We start from the raw sequence: 26,966 nt of genomic DNA on the forward strand, positions 1-26,966 counted from the left end.
TTTAGTAATCTCTACACCCAACATGGGGATCAAACACATGACCCTGAGTTCAAGAGTCACACATTCTTCTGAGCCAGCCAGGAGCCCCTGACTTTTTTCTTTTTTTTCCAGGAACCACAAATAACCTATAAAGTGAGGTATTATAAAAATAATCAAAGAATTTTAAAATGCATTAAAATATAATCCCAGACTAGATCATTTGCAAAAATCATTGAAAACCCAAGGTATCTTTGAAAATCCAACCGTGGAAACTTTAGGGAAGTTTAAAAGAAATCATTTAACAACTCACAATTGACAATGGCAATATTTATTCCTCTTCCAATATTTCTAGTCTTTTCTCCCATGAGCCTGAAATGTAAATAAGAGTCAGTCAAAGAATCCCTGTCTTACTAAGCAATGAGTAGGGCTCCCTGTTCCATAAGCCCTTCTCTTGGCAGAACGCTGGTCCCTATCACTGGCACTTGCCATTTCCTCGAAGAGATGCACGGGCCTTGGCTCAGATCCCTTGAAAGTCACCCTCATCCTTGCTCCACACATACCCACCCCCAAGCTTCTACAGAATCAGTCCCTTGGGGAACACGGAAGCTGCTCTTACTCCTACAATCTAGACAAATGGCCGGAGACAGATTTGTTGAGCACAGGCTCTTTACAAATATTTTCTCACAGTCTTCCACCACCTCCTAAGCATTCATTTTCCATCTTACAGGAAGTCATAAGAGGTCGATCAGTTGGGCATGGATCTCACCCAAGTCTGCTCCCCATGTATACACTCTCTTTCCCCATACTGACCGAGGACTGGTTGGACTCTTGGCGATCCTTTCATCAAGCCACAAAATGGAAGACAGTTTACCTCCTCAAATAAATACTTCCTATTATTTCACTTAATTTTCACTTTTAAGTTGGAGAATAGGGCCAACTTCAAATGAATTGTGACCTAAAACCAGTAAGAAGACTGACTTTCCTGGAGGTGGTATTTATTATTAAAGATTCTAGAATTTTGTGTGTGTTTGCCCCTTCTGTCAAGTTTTTTTTTTTTTAAAGATTTTATTTATTTAGTTAAGAAAGAGAGAGAGCATGAGAGGGGAGAAGGTCAGAAGGAGAAGCAGACTCCCTGCTAAGCAGGGAGCCTGATGTGGGGCTTGGTCCCAGGACTCTGAAATCATGACCTGAGCCGAAGGCAGACACTCAACTGACTAAGCCCCTCAGGTGCCTGACACCCCCATCAGGTTTTAGAGTCAGGGTTTTGCTAGTGTCACAAAAAGAATTTGAAAGTTTTCCTCCTTTTCCCATGCTTCAGAATAGTGGTTACAGCACTGTCATTTTCTATCTGCTCTTAACACATTTATCTAAACTCCCCTGGGGGCTTTCTAGTATGAGTCCTTTTTGGAAGAGTAGCTTTTTGACAACTTTAGAGAATATTCTATAATATTTTGAAAAAGAAAAAGAAACTTCCATTTATGATAATGGAAAGTGGGGGTGATCTGAACCTAACTTCTCATAGAGAAAAATTAAAAAATGGGATTTAAAGAGTACCTACTAGACTGTATTGGAGACTTCACAGGGAAATAAAGAGCACTGAAGCCAGGATGTGGGGGAATACTGAGTTTCAAGGGGGTGAGCCCAGCAAATGAAGTTATTTTGCCTCAGGAGCATTTGCTAACTAATTCCAGAAAAAGTATCAAAGGAGATGAGTAGCACTTTTGAGAACCATGTGAGGTGAGGCTTGGGGGATAAAAGTTGGAAGACCAGGCCCACCAAAGGGAAGGCCATGTTAAATCTTCCAATCTATTGGGTTGGGGTAAAAAATGGTTGAATCTCAAAAATAAGAATGAACCAGAAATAGATCAGAGCTGAATAACAGCAGCCAGATTTTAAGTCAACCAGGTGGGTCCCCCTAAATCTCAGTCTTTAATATTTATTCAGACCATTCTATTCTGCTAATGATTCTAAGTCCCCGGTTTATACCAAGCAAAAACCCTCAAAAAAGAAGAGACCAGCTAATACCTCATTTATCCAAAATATTTCAAAGTAACTATACTTAAAATACTAATGAAGACAGTAAGTAAAAGCAAAACATTTCAAACTGGCTAGAAGCTCTAAATGAAGCTCTAAATCTAAATTAATGTGACAAGCACAGTTGGTAGTCAGTGGAGGGTATTCACAGCAGATCAGGCACAGAAGAAGATCTGTAAACTGAGCCACAGCTCAGAGGAAAACAGGTCTGTCTACAACGAAAGATACAAAGATGGAGAATACAAAACAGACCGAAAGCTACTGAGAACATAGTAATAAGATCTGACATATGTTTGTAGGGGTCTCAGGTGCTCAGGAGAAGGTAAGTGGGGCAGAAGAGAAAATGGCAGAGAATTTGTTCAATGTGATGAAGAACTCTGATTTGTACGTATTTAAGAAGCCCAATGAACCCCAAAGAAAATAAAGCAGTAACAACAGAAACAGGGTACAAATGCTGAAAGACAGTCGGAGAGGGGGGGAAAAAGGCCATTACTTTCATCATATCAGCAATTCAATTGTTCACTGACTCTCAAGACAAACAATGGAAGCCAGAAGACAATGGAACGGTCTCTGTCTGGGCTGAAACACTACCTGGGAAAATCTTACAGCAAGGATGATGAGATAAACGTGTTTCAGAGAAAAGTAAATTGAGAATTCACCACCAGCAGACCATACAGAAACTTTTGTTCTGTCTTTTGCTGTAATAAACCTTATCTGTAAGTATTAGCTGTTCCTGAGTCTTATAAGTTCCTCTAGGAGATCACAGAAGTTGAGGGTATCTGTGCAATTCCCCCCCAGAACAATACCCAGTTGAAATACATGCACATATGCACAAACAGACATGATTATATTACACATTTGATGCATGGGTGGACCTATCTCAGCTTTATTTCTTTTTTTAATTTTTTAAAGATTTATTTATTTATTTGAAAAACAGAGATCACAGGTCGGCAGAGAGGCAGACACAGAGAGGGGGTGGGGAAGAAGGTGCCCTGCTGAGCAGAGAAGCCGATGCGGGGCTTGATCCCAGGACCCTGAGATCATGATCTGAGCCAAAGGCAGGGGCTTTAACCCACTAAGCCACCCAGGTGCCCCTCCCCCCTTACTGTATTCTTTTATAACGAGTTGGAAAATGTGTTGCTCTGAATTTTGTGAGCTATTCTAGCAAATGACCAAACCCAAAGAGGGGTGCATGGAACTCTGGTTTACAGGCAATCGGTCAGAAGTATAATGACAATCTGGGACTTGTGATTGGTATGTGAAATTGGCAGGGGTGTGGTGGTGGAAAGTCTTGTGAAACTAAATCCCTCAACCTGCGGAGTCTGAGGCCATCTTCAAGTAGGTATATCAGAATCAAGTTGAACTGTAGATCCATCCCCCAGCTGGTACTGCAGATAACTGCTTGAAGTGGGGGAAAACGACCACACGTTTGATGACCAGAGTACAATGCACTCAGAGTACTGGGGAGAACATAAAGGAAATCAGTAGTTTAAGGAAAGTAGTAGAAAACTACTGTTTTCCTTTGTGCACCCCACAAAGGGTGCACTCAAGAAGAAACAGATAACTTGAGTACCTCTGTACTTATTGAAGAACGTGAGATTTGTAGTTAAAAATATTCTCACAAAGAAAATTCTAGGCCAGAAGTCTTCACTGGGAAATTGCACCAAATCCTTCAATAAATAATAGTAATTCTTTACCAACTCTCTCAGAGTATTGCAGTGAATACTCACCAACACATTCCACCTTGATATCAAAACCAGAGAAAAAATAACAAGAAAACCACAGACAAATATCCCTCAAGAACACAGATATAAAAATTCTTAGTAAAATTTTAACAAACTGAATCCAACAACATATTAAAAGGATAGGATATTACAAGCAAGTGGGATTTATCAGAAAAGGCAAGGTTGGTTTAATGTTCAAAAAAGTAATTCACTATATTAGCAGACTAAGAAAGACAAACCATATAATCCCCTCAAGAGATACAGAAAAAACATCTGACAAAATCCAATATCTATCACTGATTAAAAACTCTCAGAAACCTTGAAATAGAGGAATTTCTTCAACCTGATAAAAGACTTCTACAAAAAAATCCCTAATTAACATACTTAATGATGAATAATGGAATACTTTCTCTCCAAGACAAGGAAAAAGGCAATTATGTCTACTCTCATCATTTCCATTCAGCATTGTAACAGAGGTTCTCTCCAGTGCATTCAGGCAAGAAAAAGAAAACAAAGGCATGCAGATTAGAAAGTGGTAAAACTGCCTTTTATTGGGGCTGGGTTGGGGATAATTAGCTGACATTACCATCTATGTACAAAATCCAATGTTTAAAAAAAACAAAAAACTACTAGAACTAATAAGTGAGCTTAGCAAAGTTGTCGGATATAAGATCATTATACAAAAATCAATTCTATTTCTATATACAAGCAATGAACAGTTGTAAATTAAAAATTTTTTAAAATATACTACAGCATCAAAAATGAAATACTTAGAGATAAAAATAGTAAAAGAGCTGCAAGACATGTACACTGAATACCATAAAAACATCTCTGAATCAAGTTAAAGAAAATTTAAGTAAATGGAGAACAATGTTTGCTGAGTAAAAGATTAAATATTGCTACAATATCAGTTTTCCCCAAATTGATCTAGAGTTCCAATGTAATTCCAATAAAAAACCAACAGGATTTTGCATAGAAATTTATAAGCTGACTCTACAATTCATATGAATATGGGAAGAATCTAGGATAGTGAAAATGATTTTGAAAAAGGAAAACAAAACTGAAGAAATTATGTTATTAAACTTTAAGAATTACTGTAAATTTACATTTATCAAAACATGGTATATAGTGAAAAGACAGACAGATAAATGGAAGAGACTGGAGAATCCAGAATTAGATACACACATATATAGTCACTTGATTTTTGCCAATGGTGCAAAGGAAAATCAGTAGAGTAAGACAGTATTCTGAATAAATGGTGCTAGAACAATTGGATACCAACATTAAAAAAATGATTTCAATCCATATTTTATACCATACATAAAAATTAACCCCAAATGGCTACCTCACAGTATATGAAATGAAAAATCTAAAACCATCAAATTTCTGAAAGAAAAAATAGAAGAAAATTTCTGTGACCTTGAGTTAGGCAAAAAGATCTAAGATATGACACAAAAAGTATGATCCTAAAATTAAAAAAAAAAAAAAAGCACCTGATAAACTGGACCTCATTAAAGTTAAAATATTTCTGCTCTTTGATAAACACACTTAAGAGAAGAAAAAGGCAAGCCACAAACTGGGAGAAAATATGTGCAAATCATGTATTTGATGAAGGACTTGTATACAGCATATATAAAGAAATCTCAATAGTAATAAGAAAAAAAAAAAAAACCAAATGAAAACTTGACCACAAACTTAAATAGATACTTCACCAAATAAGATACACACATGGAAAATAAACACACAGAAAGAGATATGCACAATCATTAGTTATTAGAAAATTGCAAACTAAAACCTCAGATAAAATAGTTACCATTACATCCCTATTAGGATGCCCAAGATTAGAAAGATGACCATACAAGTATTGGTGAGTATGATGGTGGACAAACTTTCATACAATGATGGGAACCTAACAGCCTCAACCATTTGCTTTCATCCCATTCTCTTCTAGTTTGCATGGTTTCTGAAAAAAAGCTCAATATAACTCTTCTCTTTCTTCCTTTATAGGTAAGTGGGGTTTTTTGTTTTTGTTTTGTTTTGTTTTGGTTTGTTTGCTTCTGGCTTCTTACAAGATTTTCTCTTTGCCTTTGGTCTTCTGTAGTTTGAATATAACATACTTGGGTGTAGATGTTTTCGTATTCATCTTGCTTAGTATCATCGAGTTCCCTGGATCTGTGGTTCCGTGTCTGTCAATAATTTTAGAAAATTTCCAGCACAACACTACTTCAAATATTTCTGTTCCTTCCTCTCTCCCTTCTTATGGTTCCCTATTATACATTATGCCTTCTGTACTTGTCTCACTGTTCTTGGATATTCTGTTCTGTTTTTGTTTTTTCCTTCATTTTTGTCTTCTTTTCCTCCTCCACTCTGGGAAATTCCTTTGACATAACCTCAAGCTCATTGATCCTTTCCTTTGTTGTATCTGTTCTACTGATGAGCCCATCAAAGGTGCTTTCCATTTCTGTTACAGTCTTTTCAATTTCCACTATTTCCTTTTGATTCTTCCTGGGGTTTTTTATCTCTCTGCTTGCATTACTCATATGTTCCTTTATTCCACCCACCTTTTCTATTGGAGCATAATAATCACCATTGTTTCAAGTTCCTGATCTACTAATTGCAAAATCTCTGCCATATTTGAGTTAACTTCTAATACTTGCCCTATCTCATCAATCTGTATTGTTTGCCTTTAGTATGCCTTGCTATTTTTGTTAAAGCCATACATTTGTATGTCAGTTAAAAGGAACAGAGATAAATGGAACTTTATTCTGAAATCTTTATGTTCATCTGGCTAGGAGTGAACTGTGTTTGTTATATGCTGTGGCTGTAGGTGTCAAAGACTAAAACTTTCCCCCTATGTCTTGGGTATCCCAAGAGACTCTTTTTATCTTTGTTTTTTTTTTTTTTTTTTTTTTTTTTTAGATACAGAGAGAGAGATCACAAGTAGGCAGAGAGGCAGACAGAGAGAGAGAGAGGAGGAACCAGGCTCCTTGCTGAGCAGAGAGCCCGATGTGGGGCTCGATCCCAGGGCCTTGGGATCATGACCTGAGCTGAAGGCAAAGGCTTAACCCACTGAGCTACCCAGGAGCCCCTCTTTTTATCTTTTATTTATTTATTTTTTGAGAATCCTTTTTGGGGTTTAGCCTTGTGGTTCTTTTGTGCTGTAACCCCCTGTTATTTTAAAGGAGCTTATTTATGTGGTGGTAAGTTGTGGGGAAGGGGAAATGTTCTACAGTCCTAAGATTGGGTCTCAGTCTTTTGGTGAGTCTGTGTCACTAGGTGGTGGCCTTCACAGGTGGCCATATTGTTTTTTTTCTTTCACTCCTTAGGTGATCCAGAAAGGTGAGAAAGAATGATGCTGGGTATTTTCCTCCAACAGGGCAGTTAGTACCTGGTAAAACTCACATTGGTTAGACACTGGCAAAACAATTTCCCTTGAAGGTAGACCATTGTTAAGGAGAAGAGAGAACACTGGGTATATTTCAGAATAGCTACTCTCCCTTCCCCCTGACAAAAGCACGAGGGGATTTTTCTTTGATCTTTACTCTGAGCCAGGTGGGCTTCCTGGCAGAAAAACCAGGAGAGTGTAGGGGCTTCTCTAGGAGTTTTAATCTCTCAAAACAGTCCAAATTCAGTCTCCAGCAACTAGTCAATTGCCCCTGCAGGATCCCTGTCTGACACTGGCTCTAGCTGAGGTGTGATGCTGTGAATTCACCTGTCTCTCCCATTTTCAGGGCATTGGGTTGCCCCGTGACCTCAGTTCTCTGGTATGCATGTATTTCTTGTCTGGAGCACCATTGGGAGTTGATGTACTATGATCTAAGAGTTGTTCTCCTTCACTGGTGACCTTCAGACCACTTCCTATTATGTGAGATACATTTGTTCTCTGTGGTACCATCACACTTGGATTGCTTTCTAGTTTTGTTGCTTTTTTTAAATTTAAAAATTTTGCTTTCACACTATGAAGTTTTTTTTCTTTGTTAAAGATCTTATATTAACTAGAGCACAAGCATATTTAAAAATACCATTTAAGTAAGTGAAAAGATAAAATATGGAGAAGAGTTTTACAACACACAAAAATGCCTAATTACTTTAATATATAAAGAATCTTGTACATAGACAAAAAAAGGCCAAGGAAAGAGGTGAAAATGGACAAGAGGTATAAACAGAGAGTTTATAGAAAATAAATACAAAGGCTCTTAGCATAAAAGGTCCTCAATTCACTCTTAACAAGAACAATGAAGTTAAAAATCTGACCTGAGACTTCTGTTTTCATCTCTCAGAATGCCAGAGATCCAAGTGTCTGTCAGTGTGCTGTGCTGGACAGACTATGGGGAAACAGTCATTCTTGCTGTGTTAATCTGAGTCCTCCGAGGGACAAATGTCAGAACCGGATAGAACACACAAGAATTCGTATAGGAAAATGCCTACTAGAGGAGGTGAGGAAGGGGCTGGGTGAAGCATGGAGAGCTCTCAGACCACAGTACAAGTCTGACCCTGAGCAAAGGATGGGGGACCAAGCCTGGCTGGACGTGCTTCAGGTTGCCATGCAGTCTCAGGAGGGCTTGGGAAGGCCACAGGAGCATCTGGAACCCATGCTGGCCAGCAGGAGAGCTTGGGTCTTGCAGGAACAGGCCTGTCTGGGATCCCTCTGTGCCTACAGTCCTTCACCAGACTCCCCCTGGAGTCGCCTGAGCTCCTTCTTTAATGAGGCCTGACTTTTGGACTTCTGTGTTTACTTCTGCAGTGTCCAGTTTCAGAAGATTCCTGGCAACTCAGTTTCTCCAGATCCCCCTCCCTCTGATGGCCAATCACCCTCCTTACCCGATTGGGGCCCCACCCAGCTGATGTCTGATCACCCTATCTTCAGCAAAACAGAGGAGGAGTCTAGGAAATTGGAAGGTGCTGTATCCTAGAAAGCGGAGCTCCAACTCCAGAGAGGGCTACTAGGTCATCCCAGGACAGCAGTGGATAGGAATGCTGGGCAACAGCTGCCTGGTGCCCTAAGAGCAAGCTGGTGGACCCGAGTGGGTCAGAAGGCTCCAGAAGATGAACCTGATGAGTATCTGGTGTGAGATCAGATTTATTTTCACTAGAGGAATGCTTAGGGTTGACACTGATGTAAGTACATGGAAAGCCAAGCAAGCAACAACGAACAAAAAGACAAGGGTCCACAACAGTCACGCACACAACATGCTTCAGCGACGGAGGGCCTTCGCTTAGCCAGGCTAAAAAAAAAAAAGCCACCTAACCTGGAGGACACCGTTTGGGTGTGTCTGCAGACCACAGGCTCACGGTCGCGACTGAAATGCTGACTCTGCCCTTCAAACGGAAGCTTTCCCCGTGTCCGTGTGACTTCAGGTAAGAGCAGGGAACGGAGCGGGTCTCTGGCAACAATGACACTGAAAGATCGCACTTACTCCGGCTTCCCACACGGAGCTGTGACTCCTGTCTGGACTTCCTGGCCGTTGTCCTCCCCCGTTCCTCCCTCAGTGGCACATTCAGATCCAGTAAAGCCCTTCGGATTTCCGTCTGGCGGCCTTACTTGTATGCAGACGCTGCTGGGTTGTGATCAAACTACAACGGCGCAGGCCGGACAATAACCGAGTCAGGACCACGGCGTGGGGGACGACGGGAGAGCCGAGGGCCAAGGACTGCTCAGCCGCACGGCGGCCGGTCCCCGGATCACGCCTGGCGCGGGGGACCAAGAGGCGTGGGCATGAGCTGCTGCGTGGGGATGGGAAGGAAGGCGGTGGAGGTGGCTGCCCCCGGGGAGGGCTGGTCCTACAAAGGAAACCAGCAGCAGGAGCCTGCTTGTCTTTCTACATAAACACATCTTTTCTTTAGAAGATGATGAGTCGCCACAACGCAGCATTTCCTTGTTCGGGGAGTTCATGACAAGGGAACGCCACGCGGAGCCAGGTGAGAGGCTCCCCTCGGGTCTCTGTCCGTGTTCCCTCCTCTGTTCCTTTTTACCTGCTTTTTTTTGAAGCCACCTCACTTTAGGCCACACGGCGTTCTGAAGACCAGCTGGGACACTGTTTGAAAGCAGGCAAGCGGCACTCGGGCCCCCCGTGTTCGGACGTTAGCTGTTCCATTAGACAGCCTGACTCACGTCAGTCCACCCAGTACCTACATGGACGCCAGGGCGGAATCTGGGCCTGGCCGCTAACTAGCTGGGTGGCGAGGGGCGAGTTACTGAATCTGCCTGTGAAGCCGTTTCCTTTTCTGCACTGTGATCGGGGTGGGGGGCAGGGATGACAGATGGGCCATCTCCCGGAAGTCCCACGCAGCTGGTGTCTCTGTGTCTGGTCTACACTAGGGAAGCGTGGTGCTCTTGCTCTGAATGATCAAGAGAAGGCTTCGGGCACTGTGGAGGTTCTGGGGTCTGACTCGGAACAACTCCCCTCCTGGTGACACGATTTGGGATGAGCATCCGGTCCCTGTCCCACGGCCGCCGCGCACTCCCAGGCCCCCCACTTCTTTCTCAGGGGACCCGGCTCATTTTCAAGCCACATCCCGCCTCGTTCCATCCACAGACCTCACTGGCAATCCCATTCGCTGGCCTGCCATGAGCTGGGGAACCCTGAACCGTGAGGCAAGCCCACGGAGCACGAGGGCCACGTTTCTCATCGTAGCTGGCCCACGGAGTGCCCCACCCGGGGGTGCGTGTGGAGAAACGTCTATGGAGAAACTCCGTGGCTGCGTGAAGGAAGCCTTTGGCAAGCGACGGGCCCGCAGAGGGGAGCCAGGCTTCCCGTCTCCTCCCACTAGGGACCGGGGATGTGCTGAGGCCACGCAGGGAGGGGAAGCCGAGCCCAAGGCGGCTCGTGTGCCAGTGTGCCACATGCCCTTTAGGAGGACAAGGTCAGCGCAGAGACCAACGAAGTAAGAGTGGCAGAGAAGGGTGGGCGGCGAGGGGGAATTGGGGCCCAGACACGCACGGAGGGAGGACCACGGCAGCACACAGGGAGAACAGGGCCCTTCACAAGCTCACAGCCCTCAGAGGGAACCAACCCCACCCAACCCTGCCCTTGGGCGGCTCGCCTCCAGGCCGGGAGAATACATGTCTGTTGTTTCAGCATCCGGTCTGTGGCGATTGGTGACTGCCCACGCCGGTGCAAACACTAGGCCATGCCAGTTCCAGGTGGCGGGATTTACTTAGGCTATCGTGGGTCAGGCAGTCGCTCAGACCCGGGGCAAGGAGCGGCAGGCGGCAAAGAGAAACAGCGCCCGCTTTCATCTCAGCAGTGAGGCTCATAAAATAAAATGCGAGCAAAACCGCGTCTGATGAATTTTGTTGTTTCTGTGACTGGGAAGGACCTGCCACCCGTTCAAAGAGAAGCACAACATATTTGTTCCACCTGCAGTCAAAGGCAAGTTCCATCCGGGGACACACCCAGCCGTGGCGGGCTGCTTGTCGCCCCGCAGGGAAGGCGGGGGCACGCTCCGTCCCACAGGGGGCTCCGAGCCGGTGCCCAGGACCAGGTCCGTGCCCTTCCCTCCTGAGCGCAGATGTGGTGCCTGGCCAGCCCCGGGGAAGGGGAAGAATCGAGGGGGACCGCTCTGTTTTCTTCTTCAACACGCGTACTTACAGCTCATCTTCGAAGCAGATTTTGGCAAACTTGTCCTTGCCGCCCCCGCTGAGCAGGCGATACGCGTAGCTGTTCAAGGGGCACGGGGTCCAGTGATCGCATTTCTGCCTTTTAGGGGCTGGGGCTGCAGCAAACAAGACGGTAGGAGTCAGAGCCCGCAACAGTTTATCAGACGAGCCCACTGCCCGGCTGGCAACAGCGGCCCTTCCCCGGGACTTCGCGCTGGCCAGACCCCGGTGGAGGGGAGAAGGGGTCACCAGCGTCTCATCGGCGGCGTCAGAAATTCCCCTAAACAGACGGGAGACTTCGTAGGCGTTTGTCTTACGATAACAAACACGTGAAAGGGAGAGGACGTGGGGCGGGGTCACAGCTTCCGAAGGGGCGGGCGCGCCTGCCGGGGCTGCTCGCCTCCCGGACGGTCCCAGCACGCAATGTGTGTTGTTTTGTTTTTTAAAGATTTTATTTATTTATTTATTTGACAGACAGAGATCACAAGTAGGCAGAGAGGCAGGCAGAGAGAGAGGAGGAAGCAGGTTCCCTGCTGAGCAGAGAGCCCGATGCCGGACTCGATCCCAGGACCCTGAGATCATGACCTGAGCTGAAGGCAGAGGGTTAACCCACTGAGCCACCCAGGCGCCCCGCAATGTGAGTTTTGTACCCCAATGAAAGAGAGCTCGTTGGGTCTGAGAGGGCTGGCGAACAAGGAAACAGCCAGACATGGAACAGTCCTCCGGCTTGTGTATTTACACACCCAGAAACACGCACGCACATGCACACACATGTACACACAGGCCCGGACCCCCACTCTGGCTATTGTGAACCCCCTTCCTTTCCCTTGAGCCTGAGGCACTGGGTTCCGCTGCTGGGGGTGCTTTGAGGTCAGTGCTGACAGGCCAGGAAGAGGGCTCCCTCCCCAGCACCCCCACACTGCAGGGCTCAGCCATCGGCAGGGGTGGGGACCTGCCTGAGGGGGCCCTTCCCGTGGCTGGGCGCTCTGTGGCCATCGCCTGCACGTGAGCCTCCCTGCTCACCTCAAGGTATGGGTGGCTGAGTGTGTTGCCCCGCGGAGCTGGAGGGGGGAGCGTGGGGAAGCCGGTGTGCCCCTAGCCTCAGGGCGCCCCGGGTAGGGGCAGGGGACACAGAGTTCTCCAGGGAGTATGCGCCCCTTCACAGCCCTCCCATCACCCTGTCCCTCCTCACCTGCCCCGGCCCCGGGGCTGACCTCCCTGCTGCCCTGCCTCCTCTCCACTCTACTCCCAGCCCCAAGGTGGTGTGCTTACACACAGCTGCCCCACTGTTTGTTGACTGACTAAGCAGACATCTGTCCTTTGGAGGAGGAGAAATGTTCCAGACGTCAGAGAACCTGAACCCTGTCCCTGCCCCGAGCCCCGTGCAAAAACCACAAAGGGCAGGGAGGCTCTCTGAGCGCTCATGGCTATAGCTCTGGTCCACCTTTACTGATTTTTCTTCCTATTAGTCGATATTTTTAAACAAGAAAGGGCCACAGGATATTCCTTTTCCTTATTTAATTTCTGCAGAAGAAAATCAGAAGTAAAAGAAAATCAGAATAAAGGAAAAAGTCCTACACATTCTCACTCTAAAGAATCTTAACTGTTCTACTTTTTGGCACATTTTTTTCCAGACCTTTCTGTGCATACAGATGGCATCTGCAAAGTTGGTGAACATAGATCAAACATATTCAAGCAGTATGTCACTTACATAAATTTTCAAGCAATATATCCGCTAAGATTTTCTCAATCTCCAGCTACCTAAGTTTAGAGCAAGGGTCCAACCATTTATGTGAAAAAGTGCTATAAGTACATATATTCTCGGTGTCTCTGGATTTGGGACACTACAGTGTATTTATTTTAGCTCTTTTAAAAAAATTAATAATAATAACCATTACTTTAAATGTAGAGGTAATTCACCTAAAAACACGTTGAGCAAATCTGAAAATGTAACATACTGTTTAAAAGTAGGTGTGTCCTGGGGTGCCTGGGTGGCTCAGCAGGTTGGGTGTCTGCCTTTGGCTTAGCTCATGATCCCAGGGTCCCGGGTAGAGCCCCGTGTCGGGTCCCCTGCTCCGCGGGGAGCCTGCTCCGCCCTCTCCTTCTCCCTGCAGCTCTCCCTGCTTGTGTGCCCTCTCTCCCTCTGTCAAATAAAATCTTAAAAAAAAAGAAAAAAGTAGGTATGTCCTATTTCCTGACTTACAGACATCCTGTGTATACAGCCGATCCAGTGCAAATACTTTTTTTTAAAAAATTAACTTATTAGAGAGAGAGAGAGACAGAAAGCACCTGTGTGCAAACCTGGGGAGGAGCAGAAGAAGAGGAAGAGAAGTGGACTTGGAGCCTGACATGGGGCTTGATCCCAGGACCGGAGCTGAAATCAAGAGTCAGCCGCTTAACCCACGGAGCCACCCGGGCGCCCCCGGAGTGAATACTCGGAAAGTGGGCTGGATCCTCATTTATCCTACCCGTCACCTGCACTGCTTGGTGTAGGCGATGCTGTTCCCTTAACAAGCACGGGGACCTGCCCACTTCTGGGTGGACCCACACCGATGACACCAGAGTCACGGACTGCCCTCTGCTCTTGGAGAAGGACAGTCTTGGTGGGTCCTTATGCCTTCATCACAGGCTGGAGGGCTGCACGGCTACGGGGTCCTCTCAGCCCAGTGATGGAAAGGACCATGTCTGTCCTGAATGTGCTGGGCACGCTGACAGGTGTGATGTGTTCACTGGCAGAGGGGGACAGTCCCCCACGTACCCAACAGATTTTTTTTAAGATTTTATTTTATTTTATTTATCGGACAGAGAGAGAGATCATAAGTAGGCAGAGAGGCAGGCAGGCAGAGAAAGAGAGTGAGAAGCAGGCTCCCTGCTGAGCAGAGAGCCGGATGTAGATAGAGCTCGATCCCAGGACCCTGGGATCACGACCTGAGCCGAAGGCAGAAGCCCTAACCCACTGAGCCACCCAGCTGCACTTGGCTGGGGCTCAGGGACGGAAACAAGGTGACCAGCCCGGCACAGCAAGCGCAGAACCAAACAAGACTTGGCTGGCCCATCTCTCCCATCCTCTTACCCCGCAACCCCCGAAGGCCTGACGCCGGAGTTTCCCAGTGCTGCCGTCCCTGGGGGCCCATGTGGATGATCTCCCATTGCGTCCTCATCCCGTGGGGTCATACGGCTGACCGCAGGGCAGCCAGCACCCCGAGGTGCTGAGGTGGACTGGGAGCAGGACCCCATGCCTCGCAGGGAGTGCCGAGGGCAGGTCCGCGACTGCGGCCTGCCACGCAGAGGCCCCAGCAGAATGTGGGTGCCGTTCAGGTGGGTATGCACAGGTGCATTTTCCCCGAGGGAGGGCCTTGACTTTCATCAGATTCTCGGAGGACAATGTGTCTGGGACGAGGGAGGACAGGGTGGAGGTATTTTCTCACAGGGCCTGGGGCGGTCGCGTAGTCTGTGCGGCGTTTCAGAAAGGCCTGCTTGACACTCTACCCATTCCCTAGAAGCACAAAACGTCATTATGGGAACAAAGAAATAAGATCATATTCTTTGTTTGGGGTGAGGGTGTGGAGATGGAGACACACCTTCTCAGAAGACAGAGCTCTTTCCAAACCCCCCCTCTCCGACCATGTTCCCCACCAGATTCACTCCTGATTCACAGATCTTTATTCCAAAACTATCTGTTAAGTACCAGATACTGTGCTCCATGTAGGTCCTCAGCGCTTTTTCTGAAATCTCCTTCCCCAAAGACTGGATGGTAAAGTTCACAAGAATACGTGGGAACGGACGCCCAGCCAGGAGGAGCAGTGGGTCTGCTCCTCGGTATCCTGCTTCCCCGTCTCCTGAAACGCCTGCCTGTGGGTTTAAGTAAGGCCCAGGGCCCTGACCGGCCGTGTGGCTCAGCAGGGCGGGCTTCTGCCATGAAGTGCAGTTTCAGAGGTCATTCTCCTACCGAGAGAATTCTTAGCTTAGTTCTTATCCTTACATTCACTAAGACAAACAGAGGTTCTTAGACTCCACCTGGAGCCCAAAGATTTTTAATTTCCTGGAGCAGGGTCCAGGGACCTGTCTTTCTGAAATACTTCCTGATTTGGGAACCATGACCACACTCACCCCTTTAAGTGAGCAAGGCGATTCCAGAAATGTGTTCCTGCTGCGTAAGCCAGGCAAACAAGGAGGGTGCTGCCTGGGCCTGCGTTGGCTACATTGTAGCCAGGTCAACAAGCCTCATTGTTCTGGATGAGATTAAAGTCCAGTCCACAGAAATAACAGCCCAGAAGCCACCGAAGAGTGCTGGTCTCTCTGACAGTCGTGATCATGGTTTCTTGGGCGCCTCAGGACGGGGAAGGGGGACGAGATGTCAGCACACCGGTTTGTCCTGCTCGGTGATGCCGACGAGGAAGGGCGCCCCCGGAGAGACTCTGGGGTGTGGCACTCTGTCGCCTCTCCTGGACCTCTGTCTCCAAGGCCCCCCACGGACAGTGACATTGCTGCTTCTGTGCCCTTGCTGTGGGGCCAGGTAAGGTTGTTAAGGCCCTACCAGCTAGACGATGCAGCACTCTGCACGGGAGGATTCATTTTGGAACCAGGAAGAACCTCAGACATAGAGACACCGGCAATGTCCCTTCCCTGACAGAGGAGGGATCGCGAAGGCCATGACCAGTACTTGGGGGCAGAATTAGAATTAAATGTAGTTTTTCCGGCTTTTTCTTGAGACAGCAGGCGTTAGCGGTTGCCAACTCATTCCATCTTGGCTGAGGATCTAGGAAGGTGGCTCAACGGGGCTGATTTGGTTGGCTTGGTTCGGTCTCACCAGAGCTTCTAAGAAAATGATTCAATGACCTCACATCTGAGTATATGGGAGAAACTTTCAACAGGATCCTCCTGTACTGACTCTCTCCTGAAACTGATCTTTGGGGGCTGGGGTTCTAAGCTGTGTGTGGGGGGGTGTATGTGGCTTCCAACCGGACTTACTCGTCCACAGATGCACAAACTCTCCCTGCACAGACACTTACTGACAAAATACCTGTCAACACTGCATGCCGTCCTCACCGCCACAGGGACAGCAGTGAACAGAGTAGCTCTCATCTTGAGTGCAAGAGACAGAAAGCAGGCTAGGATAGATCATCACGGACTGTGATACATGCCATGCGGGGAACAGGCATCGACAGCCTCCAACATATCTAAAAACTCCCTGCAAATCAACAAGAACAGAACCAGCCCGCAGAAAATGGGCAAGACACAAACGCAAGAGCTGCAGAAGGGGGCGGGGCACGGGGACAAAGGTCCGGTACGCACAGGTGCGGCCTGCCCCAAACAGCCCCTGGCCCGCGGCCGAAGGTCAGCACATTTTGGTAACAGCTACACATCCGCAAAATAGGACAGCTGGTTCTGCGACAAGGTATTCAAACAGAAAGATGTCCTTTAACACCTCAGAACGGTTGCGGGGGCTGGTGCGGAAACCAGGGAGAAGGGGCAGGAGACAATAAAACCAGAGCAGCCCTGCTCCATGCCGGGGGCGGGGGTGGTGGAGGGACACTGAGGCCCGCCGGGAGAGAGGGAGCCACGGGGTTCTCTGCCTTTCCCGGACAGCAGGCTTCTTTCATGAAGGCGCCAGACTGGTAGGAAGCCCTCTCGCTCAGTATGAGGAACGGAGTGACCCAGAGCGGTCAGTGCGCCGACTCCTAACAACAGCCCAGGGTCCGGAGTAGGAAGAGAGGGGCCAGGTCTAGAAAACCAGAGAGATTCAGGGGCACTTGGGATGGGCTCAGATTTACAGTCTCCTAAAGACGGCAGAGCGGGGGCGGGGGCCAGCATGCGACATGAAGATGGTATGAACCCTGGCGAGCACGAACTCGCAAGGTAAGAATTAACTTCAGAAAACCCAAGCCAGGATCGCAAGGCCTCTGAGGCCACACAGGGAGTTGGGTCCCTTTATGGGAATAGTTTAGGGGCGCCTGGGTGGCTCAGCTGGTGACCATCTGCCTTCAGCTCAGGTCACGATCCTGGGGTCCTGGGATCAAGTCCTGCATTGGGTTCCCTGCTCAGCGGGAAGCCTGCTTCTCCTGCTTCTGTCTCCCACGCCTCCCCGCTAAGCTTGTGCTCAATCTCTTGCTCACCCTCTGGCAAATAAATAAAACCTTTTTTTTTTTTTTTTTTTTTTTTAAAGACTAGTTTACGAAGTGGAAAAGCAACCCATGGACTCGGTGGAAGCCCAAGATCTGGGGGAGGCGTGTGTGCGTCAGGGCCAAGAGCAAGTGGGCTCAGTCTGGACGGCCTTGGTCACGGGGGGAGGTGCTCGCATGTGCCTCTGGCTCCTCCGCCCCTTTCTCTCCATGCCTGACACTGATCTCACACGTCAACATGCCCCTCCCTTTGCTTCTCGTTGGACCAGACATGAGGGGTCACTGAGGACGTTTAGATAGACATTCCCAGGAGGGTGTCAGAGTCATTGTGCTGAGCCGAGCGCAACAGAGGTTCCCGCGCTGATGGCAGGAGCTCCACTCGTCCTTGAACCCTGTCCAAAGCCGGGGATCACCACCTCCCTGGGTACTCCGCAGGCATGGAAGAATACAGGTGTCCAGAGGGGCCAGGCACCGGCTGAGGAGCATCTGACCAAACCAAAGGGCACCTGTGCTTTCTCTGAGGCCATTCCCTGGGAGCCTGACAGAGTGAGCCCTGCTACAGAGCCCGCAGAGCCCCAAGCCTGGCGCAGTGCCTTCTACTCTCTTAGCCACATGAGCCCCAGACCCTCCATCAATCACTAGGCTCAACCCCCAAACTCTGAGCCCACCAGATGCCCAGGAAAGCTGCGTCCTTCCAAAGTGGAGCCCCAGCCAGCCAGAGTCAGGACGCAGCCCTCACACCAGCTGCAGCCACCCCTCTACTGTGCTCCTGCCTCCTTTGGGTTTCCAATAACCGGACAGTGCTGTAGCTTCGGTGGAGGTGACAGGGCCTCCCTGGCCGGCACTGGTAGGAGTGGGAAACTCGTGAATGGGCCCTTCTGAAAGGGCTGGCATCGAGGCCGCTCCTAGGAGCAAACCCATGTCCTGGGCAGACTTTACGTTTCATGTGAGAACAGAGAGAATGAGAAAGACTTGAGGGTGTCCCCCACACCTCACGTGCAGGGCTCAACCTCAGTGCTGGGCCTCCTCCTGGGTCTGCCCAATGGCAAGCATGGGCACTGCGGAAACTTTATTACAAATATAAACACCGGGGCGCCTGGGTGGCTCAGTGGGTTAAAGCCTCTGCCTTTGGCTCAGATCATGATCTCAGGGTCCTGGGATCGAGCCCCACATTGGGCTCTCTGCTCAGCGGGAGTCTGTTTCCTCCTCTCTCTCTCTCTCTGCCTGCCTCTCTGCCTACTTGTGATCTCTGTCAAATAAACAAATAAAATCTTTTTAAAAATATATAAACACCAAGGGGCCCTCAGGTGGAACAGCTGGTTCAGTGTCCAACTCTCTGTTTGGGCTCAGGTCAAGGTCTTAGGATCCTGAGATCGAGCCCCACGTCAGGCTCCACACTCAGTGCTGAGTCTGCTTGACATTCTCTCCCTCTCCCTCTTCTCCCCCCTCTGCACTCTCTCTAAATAAATAAGTTCTTTTTTAAAAAATTAAAAAATAAAACAGTTGGTCACAGTTGATTTCTAGAAACTGTCGGGTTTCGGGGGTGGGGTCGTAAGAGGTAATCTGAAAAGGAATCACTTTTATACATTTTTCAAAAAGAGTTTATTATTTTTTAACATTTTCTCTTTAAGCGATCTCTACACCCAACATGCGGCTCGAACTCTCAACCCCAGACCAACAGTCACACGCTCCACCGCCTGAGCCGGCCAGGCGCCACCCTCCCCCACCCCCAATTTTTACAAATTTTTAAAATCATCACCCAGTTCTGCATATTTGTGCAAGTTAATTTTCTACAATTTATGTCTGTATTAAAAATATGCCTATTTACCATGAGATTCCCCAAAAGGGACCGATTGCGCCTTGAGCGTCCCGCCTGTTTGCCAGTGGAGAGTCTAGTGAAGACTTTGTGATGTCACGTCATTCCCTCACGGACTAGTATTCCCGGCGCTGACTGTTATTTAACGCATCTTGGAAATGGGGTTTCTTTGCTTTCCTATCATCATAATTTGCCTTGGGGGGGTCTCACACAGGGATGAGCAGGGGTGTCAACCTTGGAAAGGGACGGGAACTGAAGGGGCAGGTATCCCCCCCACCCCCGCCCCCTCTCCTCCTCCCCCCCCCCTCCTCCTCACTTTCTCACGACTCTCACCATCCTCATCACCAACGTCAACACAAAACGGCCAGCTGGGGCAGAGCCGAGGAGGCCAGGCCCGCTCCTCACTGCCACGACCGTGGCGGGGCTCGGCACTCACCCTTCAGGAGGGGCTTCTCCGAGATGCTCCTGAGGTTATAGACAGCACTGGTCAGGGAGACTTCTGGAATGAGCTCCGCAAGCAGGTACCCGGAGTACCATGCGCATATGGAGGCGAAGAAGAAGACCACGGTCCTCAAAGTGCCTGGGGACAGACAAGTTGCCACTGTGATGCTGGGGGGACAGGTGCCATCCTAAGCCCACTTCCTGCACCAGGGTCTGCCCCGCACTCTGAGAAGTTCGTCCCCGGGGAAGTGGCAGGTGGGAATGTAGTGACGCCACCACGGCTTAGTTGGTGTTGCTTGGACTAAGCATTTGGGGTTCGGCGACAGGTAACAGAAACAAGACGTGGGTGTTTTCCACACCAAGTTTTTCTGTTTGCTGTTTAGAGCTTCCTCAGATGGTGACACTGGTGATTCATTAGTGGCCTCGTGACCCAACACGCCTGACATGGGCCTAAACACCAAAGTGGCTCATTCCTTTGGGAGGAGGCTTTTGGAAGTGGACTGCAAAGTCCAGAGGGCAGGGACTGTTTTGTTAATGCTGAGAACAGCACCTGACGCCCTGTGAGCCTGCCCAGCGTCCTCATGACCCTGGGAAAAGCCACCGGACCCGTCATTACCATCACAGACCGGCTGGCAGGGAAACCCAAGCTGTGCAGCCGCGGCAAATCCCTGGAGGTGCTCCTTCTGGCTGGTTGGCTCTGCTAGCTTCCTCCCAGCTTTTAAGGAAAAGGCGTTCCCAATCCGAGGTCCGGGGAGGCTGAGGGGACAGCTCCCTGTCCCTTCACAGGCAAACTGCTGCCAGACCTTTCTGATTTTACCCACTAAATATCTCAGAGAGCAGGACTCGTTCATGATCACCCAAAGGGCTACAAGGCAGAACAAGGAAGGAAAGGAGGGAGGGGAGCGGCGGGGAGGGGAGCGGCGGGGAGGGGAAGGCCCTCCCACCTGACCCCACAACGCCCTTGGCTGTCACACTGGGCCAAGCACCTGGAAAGAACCACCCCTCCCACAGCTGCCAGGCCTCTCCCCTCCTGGGCTGGCCAAGGCCTCCACATCCTCCATGCGGCCCGGGCTCCGTCCCCCCATGACCGGCACCCCGGTCCTCCCTCGACGACACTCCACGGGGCTCCCACTCTGTGGGCATGTCCTGGCCCTCTCCGCCGGCTTTCCCTCCCCGGGCACAGCCTGGGCCTCTCCTCCGGATCCCAAGCTGAGCTTGCCCACACTCAGCTCTGAGTTCCCCATGGGGGGGCCGTATGCCAGCCTGCTCTCCGCACTCTGAGATGTCCCAGAGGAAACCCCTTCATCGCCCCCAGCTCCCCAGAGCTGCTCCTGACCCCGTGTGGCCCATCTCAGCAGATGGATGGGGTCAGAGGCCAGTACCTGGGATTCTTCCTTTCTTTCGCACTTCCCCTCCCTGCCCTGATGGAACCCGCGGGCCGGCCTCGCAGACTTTACCAGCACCATCAATCTCGCCTCCAGAGACTCTTCTTGTCTCTACTGCCTCCCCCTCCCCAGGCCACTCTCGCTGGCCCGGAGCGAAACCTCCCGCCCCGTGCTCCAGACAACGTGTGGACGCATCGCAGGGGATGTAATAGAGGCTGTAGCGCAGCTTTGTCCCGGTCCCGGCACAGACGCCTAAAGCCCTTGGTGTCTCCGATCTGTTAGGACACCTGCTGCTAACGGCTCTATCAGCCACAGCTGAGTCTGCTCCCGCGGGGACAGTGGGGAGGGCTGTCCTCAGGCCCTTAGGCAGCTTTAAGGGAGGGGCTGGCCGCGTGCCCGCAGGGCTGGTGCTTTCCGCCCTGCCCCGGAGCTCCAGGAGGAAGCTGAAAGGGAGCCTGATGGGGTATGAAGCCAATGACACAGTGGGACCCGAGAGCTCTGGACTCCCGAGGCCCGAGGTGGGGCCCCTTCCTGCGGGTTCACATGCGGAAGTGTGGGGCTGGGGATGCGCCGTGACGGCAGGGGCAGAGGCCCAGACCTCCCAGGCTGGGGCCCTCCCTGTATTCCACCCGGAACCCTCCTCGCCGGCTGGCCTCTGGGTCTGTGGACGGTTACAGGGATGTGCTCGCGCCTGGGGCGGCCCCTGAGCTCAGCGGGCGGCGCTGACGGCGGACTCGGGTGGGATCCCTCAGATTCACCGGGGCGAGCTGGTCTTTTTCAAGTGGGCGCGTCCACACCGACGACAGTCTCAGTCTTCCGTTTTCCAGACCACGCGGTCTGACGTTGTTAGAAGGTTATGCAGGGGCGGGACGGGGTAGACCAGGGCCGTTTGCGGCGCGGAAGGGACACCTCAAGCAGAGAAAACCAGCCCCAGGGAGCAAACTGAGAGCCAGTTCTGGCACCTCTGCTTGCTCTGCGCTGGGTCCCACGGATCCAGGCGGGCCTCGGCCCTGTCCTGCGTGTACCTTTGCATCACTCTGTCCTCTGCCTCGGGGTGGGCTCCTCCGTGACCTCCGGCCCCCTCTGTCTCTCCCTCTGCGGCTCCCCCTCCCTCAGTGCAGGCTGCCACACACCCTCACATCAGCCCTTCGCACGCCTTGTTGGCAGAGCACACCGAGGGTCTTCCCTCTCCAGGGCTGTGCCCGCGCACAGAGACAGCGTGTGGGTCGTGGAGGTTCTAGAAAATTCTGTTGGACGCACACGGAGTGAGCAGTGTGGAATGACTGCTGGAAGCAGAGTCAGCATCGGTAGTGTCAGCAGTAGTCCAGTGTGTCCGTGTGTGTCAGATCACAGCTGGACTTATTTTGTCCAAGTGTCGTAGTTAAAGAAGACAATCAGTGAACCAGAGACTCTCCACAGAACCTTCTAGTCACCGTGTCTGGTGTGAGGTCTTTGAGCCGAGGTGCTGTTTAGCTACTGGAGCAGAACATGATGCTACCTTCCACATGCGTAAAGGACAGCGACAGGGCAGGGAGGCGTGGTCCTGTCGCGATGAACAAGGACACATGAGCAGAAGTGACCTGGAGGGCCACAAGGAGTGGCCGGCAGTCCACGAGTCCTCGTAGGCGCAACTGTGAACCGTGGCCGGCCTGGCCTGCAAGGCGGTAAGCTCCCGACCCTGGACACGCTCCAGTGCTCCCTGCGCGGCTGTAAAGTCCCCGTGCTTCGGGTGAGGGGTGAGCCAGTGACGTTCCAGCTGGAAGCAGCTGGATGCTGGAACTGGAGAGAAGCCTAGACCTAGAGCCAGAACCACCTCCGGGCGGAGGGCAGATCCGGCTGCACAGACTGGGACCAGTCCGCTGCGAGAGACTGGAGACCTATGCCAGCGGGGAGCTGGACCTGCAGCCCGTGTGCAGGCCTTATGTTCCTGGAAGTATCTGGCTGCCAGGGGGACAGACCTGGGAGCCAGACCAGCTGGGGCCGGCCAGTCTCGGGGCTGGACACCTGCTTCAGTCCCCAGGGGGAGTGCACACCAGGCGGGACCTGAAGCAGTTCCCTGCGACAGGCTCGGACCCTGGGCAGCAAATGACCCAGGAACATTTGCATTAGCCTGGCCGAATGCAAATTGGTTTGGGGACTGCTGTCTTCTCCAATGTAAGTGAAGGGTCCGGGACCAAACTGAGACCCCAGGAGTCTGAGCGTGGGGAGGAGGGGAGGAGACACACACAGAGGCACACATGCAGGGTGGGTGAGGGTCTCTGAAGAGGAATTGAGCTGACTCCCTGCCCGCACTTGGACCTGGCCTTTGCTCCGACCCTTCCATGTGGCACCTGCTGGTTAGAAGCCCGGAGGAGGACATGTCTGTCGGCCACTGCGGATGACTTCATTACTTTACAGGAAAAGGCCAGATCCTGGTTACAGTATCACAGAACTCAGCATACTTCCTCCCCGTCCTTACCGCCCCGCCCCCGCCCCCAGACGTCCCACGCAGGTCCAGGAGCCATCTTAGCTGGGGTCTGGTTCCTACTGTTCCCAAATGAGTGCTCACCTGTGCCCCTCTGGGACTCGTGGTTCTTTGCTGCCCAGGGTCCGAGCCTGTCGCAGGGAACTGCTTCAGGTCCCGCCTGGTGTGCACTCCCCCTGGGGACTGAAGCAGGTGTCCAGCCCCGAGACTGGCCGGCCCCAGCTGGTCTGGCTCCCAGGTCTGTCCCCCTGGCAGCCAGATACTTCCAGGAACAGGTCAGGGGATCTCAGGGCACCCTCCTGCCCCTCTACCCGGGGGACCCTGAAGAAGGCAACTCTGAACCCCTAAGAACACACTTTGGTGCCATCTCCTTCAACATGATGCAGGACGAGGAAGCTGTCACTAGCAGCCTTGCCAAAGGGAAACCAAATCCCCCTGGAGACGGCCACACCTGCTCCTTTTGTCTTGGGGAGGGGGATGAGAGAGGGCCGAGGGTGGGTGAGCCGCTTTGTAGCTTCTGGCCCTGTCCTACTGACTGAGGCTTTTTGGTAGAAAGGCCGGGAACAGACACGTCTGAACATCACAGGAGGTGTGGAAGGGAATCTGCCTTGAAAGTTTCACACACCAATGACCTGCTTTTGAGCACTTCGGATAACCGCTACTAGGCAGCTGTCCTAGGACAGGGGAAGAGCAGTGGCGGCTTAACTTACTTCATCCCTTCATTCCATCGGAATGTCCCCCCCCCCCCCGACCCAGTGATCTTTCTACCTGGGACAGACCCAGGGCTTGACCCAAGTATCCAGGAAAATGGCGCTTCCGAGAATGCTGCCAAATCCCGAGCTCACAAAGTCCAAAGTAACATGGTTCTGAGATTCTGCGGCGACTCTCTCTAAAGCACATATATCCATATAAATACAGATCTGAGTTATGCCAAAGCTTTATGCAAAAGGACACATGGGCCACAAATGACTCGCAAGGGCCATGTGTGGAAAAGGGGTCGGTAAGGGAAAGTAGTCTAAGAATACTCAGCATTTTCCACCAAGTAGCCAGCAAAATGTTTTAAGAATCTAGAAATAATGAAAAAAAAAATCTTCCAAAATACTTAGCATGATAATAACGCCCCTTCGCTTCTCGGACATTGGGCTAAGATCAAGTAAAAGTAATGCCCCAAGGGAGACGTTTTCTCCCCGCAAAAGAAACATACATTGCCACCCATTTATACAATCCACACAAGTTACCAAAAGCACTGCTGTTCATAAACAAGCAGTTTTGTAGAGAACAGGACTATTTCACACAATAAAGAAAAGTCTTGAAATCTGTCTTGCCAAACTTTGGGAATGGCGCCACAAAGGTGGTGTTTAGAACTTTCTGGAGTGTGACCACACAGCTGGAATGTGTGCCCCAAGGCAAGAGGATGGTTTAGTCCACCACCTCCTGCAGACAAGCTGCCCTCCAGGGAGGGCGACTGGCCACTACAGGAGCCCAGAGAACTTGCCATTTCAGACCTGCCCATTTTTGCACAAGGTATGCTGCCTTGCTCCAGAAGAAAAGAGCAAACCCAGTCAGGAGGAACAAAGGCCGGCGGGTTAACCTGGAAGCCCAGAGTGAGCCCTGTGGCGAGGCACCAGGGACCGGCTGGCAGAGGCTGCTGTCCGGAAGGCAGGCTTTGAGAGACAACATGCCTCGTGGGATGGCTTTCGTCTCCTCTTCCCTTTTTCCTAGTTTTTCCCCAAGCCTTCTGCAGTCTCAAGTAATTTGGTATTTGGAAAATATAAAAATGGCCTTATAGAGAGATGCTAGCAGAAATTTTATAGCCAGCGTCCACGGGACATTCCGCATTCAGCCCACCGCACCCGACTTCAGCAGGCTGCCTCACGGTCCCTCACTTGTCATGACTTCCTGGGCTGGTCAGTGGCACCTGTGGCTAGTGACCCTCGACCCTCGCCAGAGCAGCGCGGGGAGCGGGGGAGCCCAGAAGTGCCCCTACTCCGCAGCACGTGCCCTCCCCGTGGACGGAGCCCCCTCCTCTCTGCCCGCCCCCACCCCGCTGCCTACTTTTCAGGCAGCGCATCAGACTCACGGAGCCGGAGCCGGTGTCGGACTATCCGCATGGGAACCGGCGACTTCCCTGCCCGAGCCACCTTCTGATCCCAGGGTCAGGGCAAGACCCGGCCCCAGGGCCTGCCCCGTCCTCGGGCCCGCGCAGGGGCGGGGGCGGCGGGGGGGGGGGTCCCAAGTAGGGCGAGGGCACGGCTCTCCCCGGCCCGCGCCCCCCTCCCTCCTCCGGGAGGTCGCACTCACCCGGCGTCCCCAGGCGCATCTTCCAGGCGCAGCTCTGTGGCGACCCCGAGCGAGCCTCGCGGGGGCCCCGCGGCGACAGAGACGCAGCCTCGAAGCGGCCGGCGGCGACCGGGGAGAGCCAAGGGCGGGCGGACGGGGCCTGACGGAAGCGCGGGTGCGAGCCGGGCGGGTGCGCGGGGCGGGTGCGCGGGGCGGGTGCCTGCAGCTCCGGCAGGTGCGGGCCGGGCAGGTGCGCGGGGCGGCGCCCACGAGCTCGGCCGGCAGCGGCAGCGGGGCGGGATGCTCCCTGCGCCCGGCCCTCTGCGGGCTCCCGGGGGCCAGCAGTGCCCAGTAGGGTTTGTTCCCCGCGGAGGCCGCTGTGTCCGCCCCCCACCCCCTGCCCTTCTTTTCAGAGATGCTGTGTACCTGAGAGAGCACAAGCAGGGGGAGCGGCAGAGGGAGAGGAGAAGCAGGCCCCCCCTGAGCAGGACTCCTTCCCCCGCAGGGGCCTGGGATCATGACCTGAGCTGAAGGAAGATGCTTAACTGTGGAGCCCCCAGGCCCCAGGGACACTGTGTCCCTTCACCGTTCTTTCGCAGCCTCAGTGGCCAGTGTAATGTCTCAGGGGGGAAATGGCTACTAAGATAAATGAACATGGCCTGAGCCTCTTAACCGTCAAAGCGAGTCCTAGCAGGGTCCAAGTTGGAGGTCAACTCCCCTGGGCCAAGGTCGCAAGGCTCCTTGCTTCTTCAGGGACAGTCCTGCTGCCGCGGTGGTTTGCACAGCCCAGCACAGCCCTCCACCTCTTGTCTCCTTCACTTCAGGGCTTGATTTGGGGGAGTGGGGTAAGGGCAGTGCCCCCTACTCCATGGTCAGGGTCACAGGTGTGCAGGTCCTTTTGTTCATACAGAGGCCAGGGGTGCCAGGGTGGGAGTCCGGCAGGTGTTTGAAGAAAGCTTCCCAGAAGACACGCCAGCTGCTCTCTGTGGACTTACATCCTGACGTCCACCAGGCTTCTGTCACTCTTTGGAATACACACTGTAGTCGTAGTGGCCTCAGGCTGCCAAGGGCAAGTTAAGGCTCCAAGCGCCATTGGTCATTTGCAGAAAGAGTGTTCGAGG

At 51.4% G+C, this 26,966-nt stretch overlaps 1 protein-coding gene and 1 long non-coding RNA gene across 7 annotated transcripts in view; one reads left to right on the plus strand and one right to left on the minus strand.

The window, feature by feature from the left end:
• Nucleotides 1–26,237, minus strand: part of FAM3B (FAM3 metabolism regulating signaling molecule B) — a 35,103-nt gene extending 8,866 nt beyond the window's left edge. The window contains exons 1-4 of one of the 6 annotated variants that reach the window (XM_082722044.1): nt 25,867–26,069; nt 19,712–19,855; nt 11,330–11,453; nt 290–348 (exon numbers count right to left, since the gene is read on the minus strand). In XM_082722044.1, the coding sequence (XP_082578170.1) occupies nt 290–348; nt 11,330–11,453; nt 19,712–19,855; nt 25,867–25,885 (346 nt within the window). In that variant the 5' untranslated portion in view covers nt 25,886–26,069. Of the gene's footprint in view, nt 1–289; nt 349–11,329; nt 11,454–19,711; nt 19,856–20,332; nt 20,934–25,645; nt 25,734–25,866 lie in introns of those variants that run through there. The other 5 variants (XM_082722043.1, XM_082722041.1, XM_082722045.1 and 2 more) reach the window with 5 other exon arrangements.
• Nucleotides 15,385–19,292, plus strand: LOC309860271. The gene is made up of 2 exons (XR_014309290.1): nt 15,385–15,853; nt 19,091–19,292. It is a non-coding gene; the product is annotated as an uncharacterized lncRNA (long non-coding RNA).
• Nucleotides 26,238–26,966: the final 729 nt, after the last annotated feature.

Source organism: Mustela nivalis, assembly GCF_964662115.1.
Source record: "Mustela nivalis genome assembly, chromosome: 1".
Lineage (NCBI taxonomy): Eukaryota > Metazoa > Chordata > Mammalia > Carnivora > Mustelidae > Mustela > Mustela nivalis.